At 43.7% G+C, this 9,066-nt stretch overlaps 1 protein-coding gene and 5 non-coding genes across 6 annotated transcripts; all 6 read left to right on the top strand.

Moving 5' to 3' along the window:
* The first annotated feature begins 1,067 nt into the window (after positions 1-1,067).
* HSPA8 (heat shock protein family A (Hsp70) member 8) lies at positions 1,068-8,314 on the top strand. The gene is made up of 9 exons (XM_069224426.1): positions 1,068-1,206; positions 2,006-2,215; positions 2,948-3,153; positions 3,486-3,638; positions 4,487-5,042; positions 5,144-5,346; positions 6,420-6,618; positions 6,927-7,159; positions 7,902-8,314. Exons 2-9 carry the CDS (start codon positions 2,011-2,013, stop codon positions 8,088-8,090), a joined length of 1,944 nt encoding a protein of 647 aa, XP_069080527.1. The 5' UTR covers positions 1,068-1,206; positions 2,006-2,010; the 3' UTR covers positions 8,091-8,314.
* On the top strand, positions 2,653-2,747 carry LOC138286213 (small nucleolar RNA SNORD14). Its single transcript, XR_011201878.1, has one exon. It is a non-coding gene; the product is annotated as a small nucleolar RNA SNORD14 (small nucleolar RNA).
* LOC138286215 (small nucleolar RNA SNORD14) lies at positions 3,319-3,413 on the top strand. Its single transcript, XR_011201880.1, has one exon. It is a non-coding gene; the product is annotated as a small nucleolar RNA SNORD14 (small nucleolar RNA).
* On the top strand, positions 3,768-3,862 carry LOC138286212 (small nucleolar RNA SNORD14). Its single transcript, XR_011201877.1, has one exon. It is a non-coding gene; the product is annotated as a small nucleolar RNA SNORD14 (small nucleolar RNA).
* Positions 6,762-6,854, top strand: LOC138286214 (small nucleolar RNA SNORD14). The gene has a single exon (XR_011201879.1). It is a non-coding gene; the product is annotated as a small nucleolar RNA SNORD14 (small nucleolar RNA).
* Positions 7,204-7,298, top strand: LOC138286217 (small nucleolar RNA SNORD14). The gene has a single exon (XR_011201881.1). It is a non-coding gene; the product is annotated as a small nucleolar RNA SNORD14 (small nucleolar RNA).
* Positions 8,315-9,066: the final 752 nt, after the last annotated feature.

Raw genomic sequence — 9,066 nt, 5'->3', positions numbered from 1 at the left:
TTGGCACCACCCTCAAGTTAGAATTTTCGATGGATTCGGCAACAACGAGAACAAAAACTACATAATCATATATTCTGAACAAATAGCCATGAATCCACAGGAAAAATTTAGCACATTTTTCAATTTTCCAAATTGTGTTTTCCGATACATCTTTTATTATGAAATGTACTCTTATTAGCTAGTCTGTAGTTAAAGCGCGGAAGGCTCATTTGAATTTCACACAGCAAAAACTAAGCACGGGATACGGGGTGAAAGACATCGAGACACATTGATCTAGATGTTTTTAACAGACAGATCTTTCGCCTATGTTTACGTCATTTCTATGTGGGTCTGCTTCTGCCGTCGCATCAGGCCGAGCGCGCGCACAACACATGCACCGGAAAATGAAGAATAATTATGCCGCATGGAAAACACAGAACAAAGACTATGACGTCTAGCTAAAGCTCTGCAATAGCAAATAAGACGGCCATCTTTGCATAGTAAATGTTATACCACTTCTGAGATTACTATCTGCATAGCAGAGGTGCCTAAGAGCAGGAGCAACGGAAAAAGACAAAATAAAGTCAGCGTTGAATTAAAACGTAATTCTTGATATATAAAATAGATTATTTGCACTGCCAGAAATAATAGTTCAATTTAATTTAAAAATGGCGTCACAAAATGTTCTTTCCTTGAATGTTTCTTTTTGCAAATAGGACACGAAAGAATGGGGAATGCATTGTATCGACCGTTGCCTATGTACCGCATACTCTACGTTGAAACTATTCCACTACAAACAACATGTTTTGTATCTCTAATAATGTATTAATCTGGCTCACAGTAGTTATGTTGTTTTATAATATAAATGCTCTGCTGAAATTATGGCAAAAATAATTGCTTAGTTCCATTGCCCTGGGCTCACCACATCAGCCTACTCTCCTAGACTTTATGCTTTCTTTTGCTACGTCAGTGCCGATCGTACGCACATATCCTGCGCATTGCCATCCTACAGAAAACGGAGGCGCGCGAAGGAAGAAGGCTGAGATGCCTGATAGGCGGCGAGGCCCGTGACGTACGTTAGTCGGGCGTTTCCTTTCTGGAAGGTTCCCTGCGCTATATATTGAAGCCGGGCGTCCTTGTTCCTCCCATTCAGACGCCGGCGGTTCACAGACAGACAGCATCGCCTGTCGCTAAAACCAGCGTGAAGAGAACCGCGGAAATCAGCAGGTACACGGCCTAGTGCTGAGATAACGGATCTCTCTATCAAATATTGAGGGAGAGGGGCATTAATAGTGACGAAATAGCTTTATTTTGCCAAGCAGATAGTATTCGCTGCAAATCATTACGTTTGTAACCTATTGCAAGTTATGGTGCTCCGGTGGCTGCTGACTTTTGAGTTTATTTAAGCATAATACCATTGGCGCTCAGGTTTGAGTGCTCCTGTTAATACGAGGTACAATGTGGGGTTCTGCAATAGATTTTTTTTTTTTTAAGCTTTGTGATTATTTAGTGCTGGTTGTTTTGAAAATGTGCGGTAGGCGGGTGATGGCGTCATATTTCGAGCGACTTTAACTGCGGGTGCTGACTAGAGAAGAGAAACTCCTGGAAATGCTGTGCGATGGCTGACCGGCAAGGAGAAAACTATGGTATTAGGGCGGAAACGACGCATACTGGCGTATAATGTAACTGATAAATGACACCCAGGTGGGGTGGGAAGTCGGAAGTGATGCACAGCGGCAGCCATTTTAGATCCGGGTTCGTGCTGCGTGTTCAGTCTGTTTGATGGTGGTATCCATGGCTTCCTTGGCCCCGTAGTACATTTGGTGATATTAGTTTGTGGTGTTCTGTGGGGTTATTTTTCTCACAACCCGCTTGTGCTTTCCTCGACGCTGTACGCTTTTTAGTACACCGCATCTGGCATACAATGAAACTTAAACGTTTGTTTCACGATATTACGTTACTGGTTCTCTTGCAAATGTTTGAAATTTGCCTTCACATTGTATACTAACTTCAATCTGTATTCAAGGCACAATGTCGAAAGGACCATCAGTTGGCATTGATCTTGGTACCACCTACTCCTGCGTGGGCGTCTTCCAGCATGGCAAAGTTGAAATCATTGCCAACGACCAGGGCAACAGAACCACTCCAAGCTACGTTGCCTTCACGGATACGGAGAGGCTCATTGGCGATGCGGCAAAGAACCAAGTTGCAATGAATCCTACAAACACAGTTTTCGGTGAGTCTAGTACCTCGAGGGTTTAGTTCATTTGGCTGAGAGTTACGCTCATACTTGTCTAGCTTGATTTCCTCCAGCAGCGACATTAGGAGATAGAGTTTGGGTCGGTTTACTAGAATCACCACAGTGCTCATTTTACCGGTGTTCATCGGTGGAAGCGATCCATTGGTGTTTCAGATGACTTGGTTTTTAGTCCAAGGTACTGTCACTCATCTGCTGTATCAGTGTGACACTTGCGCTCCGATCTCAAAGCTGTTGCTTACACCAGCTTGCTGTACAATAGTTGCATTGATAGCTTAATGCATTTTATTGGGTGAGCGGGCCCATTGCTTTCACTATAGCTTACTAATCAATGCGGCTGATGCTCATACTAATCAGTTGGGCTTATGATAGGACAATTTTAAGAGTGAAGATTAAGAAACTGAAAATCATTGTTGTCGCTGTGATGAATTATGTTCCAAAGCCATTCGTAGTTTCCACCAGAAGTCGAAAGGCTAATGTTGGCTAGTACCTTCCTTGGATGTCTGAGCGACCAAATAGCATTGTAACAATAGACTTTAGGTCCTGACTCGAATTATACAATGTGTACTTTAGCACCTAGTCATTTAATTGAGACTATTCATCCCCCCCCTCTTCTTCCGTTCTGATGTCTTCAGAACTTTGGCAGGCGCAGCCTCGTGTATATCATCTTGTTTTACTTTGTGGCACTTATTCATCTCAACTTTTTTGCAGATGCAAAGCGTTTGATTGGCCGCAGATTCGAAGATGGTGTTGTCCAGTCTGACATGAAGCACTGGCCTTTCAATGTGATAAGTGACGGCGGGAGGCCAAAGGTGGAGGTGGACTACAAGGGGGAAACAAAGTCTTTCTACCCTGAAGAAATTTCTTCCATGGTACTCACCAAGATGAAAGAGATTGCAGAGGCGTACTTGGGCAAGGTAAAACAATTTCTGCAGTATTTAGAATGTATCTGACCTGTTCGATGGCTACTCTTCTGTAGTGTTAATCCATAAAAGTGGATTAGTATAGAAAATGTTCCAGCGGATTAAATCGTGGACACGAACCTTAATTTGTTTCGCCTTCGAAATTTGAGTATTGGCTAGTCGCTGTGATGAATTTTGTTCCAAAGCCATTCGTAGTTTCCACCAGAAGTCGAAGGACTAATGTTGGCTAGTACCTTCCTTGGATGTCTGAGCGACTTGAAGGACCCGTTGCTTGTCTTCTGAAGTTCATTCTCGGCGTCTTCGTAAATGTGGCTTTTTTGTTTTAGACCGTCTCCAATGCTGTGGTGACTGTTCCAGCTTACTTTAACGACTCCCAGCGTCAAGCTACTAAGGATGCAGGTACCATTGCAGGTCTCAACGTGCTTCGAATCATCAATGAACCAACTGCTGCTGCTATTGCCTATGGTCTAGACAAAAAGGTATGTTAATATTTTAATTGTTCATGTCTGCCTGCTGAAATTGTTATATTAGGTGGTGGATGTTGGGTTATTAAAATTGTAATGGCTGCTAGAATCGTTGCGTGACTGCGGGTCCTCTTTATGCAATGGTCGCTGTGATGAATTATGTTCCAAAGCCATTCGTAGTTTCCACCAGAAGTCGAAAGGCTAATGTTGGCTAGTACCTTCCTTGGATGTCTGAGCGACCGTTAACAGTACATAGGAGCTTGACTTGTGTGTAGTATAATCTCTGAATCATCTACTACCTTTGACAGTAGTGGGGACACGATGCTGACCCTCGTCTTCCCGCCTGATTAGCCTTCGTATCTATTAGGTTTAGTGTTGGAATGGGCAGTTCAAAGCATCCCTGACAAATATTTAACTTCCACTTATCTACAGCCTCCCTGATCCTGCTGCAACTAACCTCGGAGCTGGAGACTAGGTAGCGAGTGGGCTTTCAAAACCAGGCACAAGCCTGCAGGGCCATGTCCGATGGAATAAAGGGCCCCCACTATAATATAAAATTATCCCTGGATCGATCTATAATATCTGCTCTCTTGGTAGCACCTCGCAGCTCTAGCTTCTAGTTCTAAAAGCAGTCATGCCTGGCGGCCTTCTGGCCACAAGTTAATCAATTAAAGGTTGGGACAGAACTCAAGTTTTTTGTGCAGTAGTTAAGCCTCTGCGCATGGATTGCAAAGCCTTGAGAACGCCGATTGTTGGACTGATAAAATAGTTATTTTATTATATTCACTAAATTATGTAGAGTGCACTTCGCAATTGTGTTGGCCACTTTTATCACACTCGCTGTACATCTGTTCCTTCTCTAGGTTGGCGCCGAAAGGAATGTGTTGATCTTTGATCTTGGTGGTGGTACTTTTGATGTCTCCATCCTGACCATTGAAGATGGTATCTTTGAGGTCAAATCCACAGCAGGCGATACTCATTTGGGAGGGGAAGACTTCGACAACCGAATGGTTAACCACTTTGTGGCCGAGTTCAAGCGCAAGCATAAGAAAGACATTATCGATAACAAGCGAGCAGTTCGACGCCTGCGCACAGCCTGTGAACGCGCCAAGCGCACACTTTCATCCAGCACTCAAGCCAGCATTGAAATCGATTCCCTCTATGAGGGTATTGACTTCTACACCTCGATCACCAGAGCCCGTTTTGAGGAGCTGAATGCTGATCTGTTCAGAGGAACCCTCGATCCCGTGGAGAAGTCTCTCCGTGATGCCAAGCTCGACAAGAGTCAGATCCATGATATTGTTCTGGTTGGTGGGTCCACTCGAATTCCGAAAATCCAGAAGCTGCTCCAGGATTTCTTCAATGGCAAAGAGTTGAACAAGAGCATTAATCCCGACGAAGCTGTGGCTTATGGTGCAGGTTAGTTGGTGCTTTTGTACTGTGAGAAGGTGTTGTAATTTATTGGTTAAAGTCAGTTTTTGCCCATTTGATTATTTTAACACGTCTCAATCTTAATTCAGCTGTGCAGGCGGCCATCCTTTCAGGAGACAAATCTGAAAATGTTCAAGATCTGCTGTTGCTCGATGTCACCCCATTGTCCTTGGGAATTGAGACTGCCGGAGGAGTCATGACCGTACTGATCAAAAGAAACACCACCATCCCCACCAAACAGACGCAGACTTTCACCACCTATTCCGACAACCAACCCGGTGTACTGATTCAGGTAATTAAAATGTGCTTCGTGAGCTTTAAGATGTTTATTTAGCCGGGTGTATTGTCCCGGCGTGCCATCTCGGCTACACAACTACCCCATTTCAAATTGCATCTTTTCTTAAATCCGCGTGTTTCTCCGCCCCTTTAAGAATTTACTCATTTCATAACTTAACCAGTCCTTCATTCAATTTTCCTTTTGGCATTAAGGTGGCACTTGTTTCCCTTTGCTTTCATACACTTGATTGGACCAGTTAAGTGTGTGTGCGATCGATAACGTAGGTTGGTTCCACTATAAGTCTGCTTTACAATCAAATTTGCCTGGTCATCTTGGTGCCCTGGATCCGCCATCTATTTCAAGGCTAATCTAATTTGTCACTGGTTAGAACTGCAGTGGATTTTTCTGACTAGGTTTACACTCGGGAACTTAACATCATGGACGCAATGCGGAACCAAACATTCACCTCCCCGTCACAGATATGCTCACCAGGCCACTCTGGGTTGGATCCAGACAAACGTGCATGGCCAGCAAGAAAGCAATTGATGTATTAGCCCAGATCTGTAACGGGTTGAATTTTTGTTTCATTTGTGCCACATTCCGTCCATTTGATTTTGCATTTGTCACCCCAGTGGGAAGGGTATGCCCAGCCGTAGGTCCTGACAGATTCTTGCTCACCTTGCTGAGTGGCGATACCCCAAAGCCAGGCCCAGGATGCTTGTTTCTGGTCGAAGGAGAGTCTGGCAGTTCAGACTACCCTGTTCTCAAGGGGAACAGGGTCAAGACTGATTTTCGTATTGCTGGATCCAAACTAGAAAGGGAATGGCAAGCGCAAAACGTAATTAAACGCAGATCTCTGGGGATATACTGCTTGATTAGTTCTGCATGCGATCAATTTTTTTTTTTTTTTTTTTTTTTTTTGGTTTTGTTTACATTGGCATATTACATCTATTGTGGCAGTGGTCTGTGTTCAGTTGCCCCTTATAACTTTAAATCCACCGCTATATAAGCAGTTCATTGCTCCTGTGCAGAATTTAAGAGTGCACAATTATGTGCAAGGGTTGCTTACAGACTCGTTATATCTTCAGGTGTATGAAGGCGAAAGGGCCATGACCAAGGATAACAATTTATTGGGCAAGTTCGAGTTGACTGGTATTCCTCCAGCTCCTCGGGGTGTTCCTCAGATTGAGGTGACTTTCGACATTGACGCTAACGGTATCCTGAATGTTTCTGCTGTGGATAAGAGCACCGGAAAGGAGAACAAAATTACAATCACAAACGACAAAGGTAAGCTACTGTGAAGGCTTGTGTAGTTCAGTGGCTAACGTTGTGGGGATTTTGCTTGGTGTATCTGCGTTTTTTCCAGTTGCCTTAACTAGAGGGGATTGTGCCGTGGCTTTTAAGCATGTACTATAAGAGCGGGGACATGGTCGCTGTGATGAATTGTTCCAAAACCATTCGTAGTTTCCACCAGAAGTCGAAAGGCTAATGTTGGCTAGTACCTTCCTTGGATGTCTGAGCGACCGCATCTGCTCAACTAGGGTAGTGTGTGTGTATTTGATTTGGCTGTCTCGTACTGATGTTGTTTTTAATAGGTCGCCTCAGTAAGGAAGATATTGAGCGAATGGTCCAAGAGGCTGAGAAATACAAAGCGGAGGATGAAAAACAACGCGACAAGGTGTCGTCCAAAAACTCCTTGGAATCCTATGCATTCAACATGAAGGCAACAGTGGAAGATGAGAAGCTCCAAGGAAAGATTAGCGATGAAGACAAACAGAAGATATTGGAGAAATGCAACGAAATCATTGCCTGGCTGGATAAGAATCAGGTGCGTATATACGACCGTTCCATCCACTCGTGGGTTTGAGGTGGTCGCCATGATGAATTATGTTCCAAAGCCATTCGTAGTTTCCACCAGAAGTTGAAAAACTAATGTTGGCTAGTACCTTCCTTGGATGTCTGAGCGACCATTAACCACTATAAACTGTACTGTTTATCGTGTTTTGAATCCAGTTTATGAATCGTGAGCTGCATCTCAATGCATGACAATAGTGTTACCTTCCCTTTAACATGGTTCTTACTGCAAACAGCTGCCGCACTTTGAAGAGACCTGTAATTTAAAATATTTAGCATAGTTCTTGTGCGGGGGGAGCACGCCACTTGCCATGGATTAATTGCCTCCTCATATTGCAAGTTCTAGAGATTGTCGCGCCACATTACTTAACGATGAAGATGTTTGTCTCAAATCATGTCCCGTAGATTTAGTATAAGGGGTTTGCATCTGAATCTGGTTGGTATGATGCAGTACCATAATGCTTAAAATGGGTCTCTAATCGTGTTAAGTTATGTATCTTCACTTAATTTGGGTCCTCATTTTTTTTTTTTTAGAGGGCTTGTGCAGTGCTTGCCGCCCCCAGCTCATTGTTGCCACTTTCCCTTATTTGTACCCTGCTGTTTTGTGCAATACAAATAAATTCATTGCCACGACCTACACCAGTCGAACCGGCCTATACTAGCCTAAAGCCTAATCAATGCAAGCTTAAACCTTAAGTGTGCGACTTTTATTTCAGACTGCAGAGAAAGATGAGTTCGAACATCAGCAGAAAGAGCTGGAGAAGGTGTGTAACCCAATCATTACCAAACTGTACCAGGGTGCTGGTGGAATGCCAGGTGGTATGCCCGGAGGGTTCCCAGGCGCAGGCGGCGCTCCAGCTGGCAGCGGTGGCTCATCTGGACCCACTATCGAAGAAGTCGATTAAAAGATTATTTCCGCTGGTTTTGTCGTCAAAGGTGATCCAAGGACACACATTTGTAACAGTTGCTAGCTGTTTGAAAAAGCAAACCCGATTTCACATTGAAGCTGCTGTACAACTAAGAGTACTTGAATCTGGGGCGTAAGGAGAGGACAGCATTGCACTTTACTTACCAGTACTGTAACAAACGTTGAGTCCTGACGAATAAAATCTATTTAATTGGCAATTTACATTTGTGTGACCTGGGTGTTTTATAAAGCGTTCCGGGGAGCTGATCTGAGTGTAAATTCTCTGAACTTTGTGACAACTACCCAACCAGGCTTCTGGGCCGTTAAAACTGGATAATGACATGCATAAACTTTTAGGCAACTTGGGATCTGTATCATTGCTCGTGTCTGTAAACCTTACAACTTCAGTGGTAGGGTAGCCCATACCATTAATTGACACTTTTAAATCTATAGAATATAACCAATTTGCAGGCAAAATGCTATATCACAAGCACCTGGCAGGGAAAATCTTTTTGGCATTGGTCCCAAATTTCCAAAGTGAAATTACAGTTCACTGTGTACATGCATTTTGCCCTACCAGCCTTTCAGGTTTTGCGAATGGACTGAAATACAAACGTTAGAAAGCTAGGTGTGTATCCTGATCTCCGCAAGAAGTCCGTATTTGTATGGTATTAAAGTATGGTGCAACAGGATGAATTAATTCATAGTTGTGGATTTCCAACACTAGCCTGCAAATTGATTTTACTCCTACCTTTAGACAATCTAAGTGACGGTGAAGCAGCACTGACCACAGCTGCTTGTTGAGAAATTGCACTAGAGGACTCCAAATAACACTTGCAAGCTTGCATTTTCTGGTACCTTGGCAGGAACAACTCTGCCATGCAGTGATTTGGCTGAAGCTCTGCATTGCTAGAGTAATGTGGAGCTGCTAACAGACCTTTTACTGGCCTCTGGTTAACACTCCTAAATCAGAG

This window comes from Pleurodeles waltl, chromosome 3_1, assembly GCF_031143425.1.
Source record: "Pleurodeles waltl isolate 20211129_DDA chromosome 3_1, aPleWal1.hap1.20221129, whole genome shotgun sequence".
Lineage (NCBI taxonomy): Eukaryota > Metazoa > Chordata > Amphibia > Caudata > Salamandridae > Pleurodeles > Pleurodeles waltl.
The sequence above is the reverse complement of the archived record's forward strand: the minus strand, read 5'-3'. Positions and strand labels throughout refer to the sequence as shown.

Excerpts from the sequence above, each read along its gene's own strand:
- HSPA8 (XM_069224426.1), top strand. The coding sequence starts at position 2,011 with ATGTCGAAAGGACCATCAGTTGGCATTGATCTTGGTACCACCTACTCC. Across the intron at positions 5,347-6,419 it reads AACCCGGTGTACTGATTCAG|GTGTATGAAGGCGAAAGGGC; the intron begins GTAATTAAAATG and ends TTATATCTTCAG. Across the intron at positions 7,160-7,901 it reads CCTGGCTGGATAAGAATCAG|ACTGCAGAGAAAGATGAGTT; the intron begins GTGCGTATATAC and ends CTTTTATTTCAG.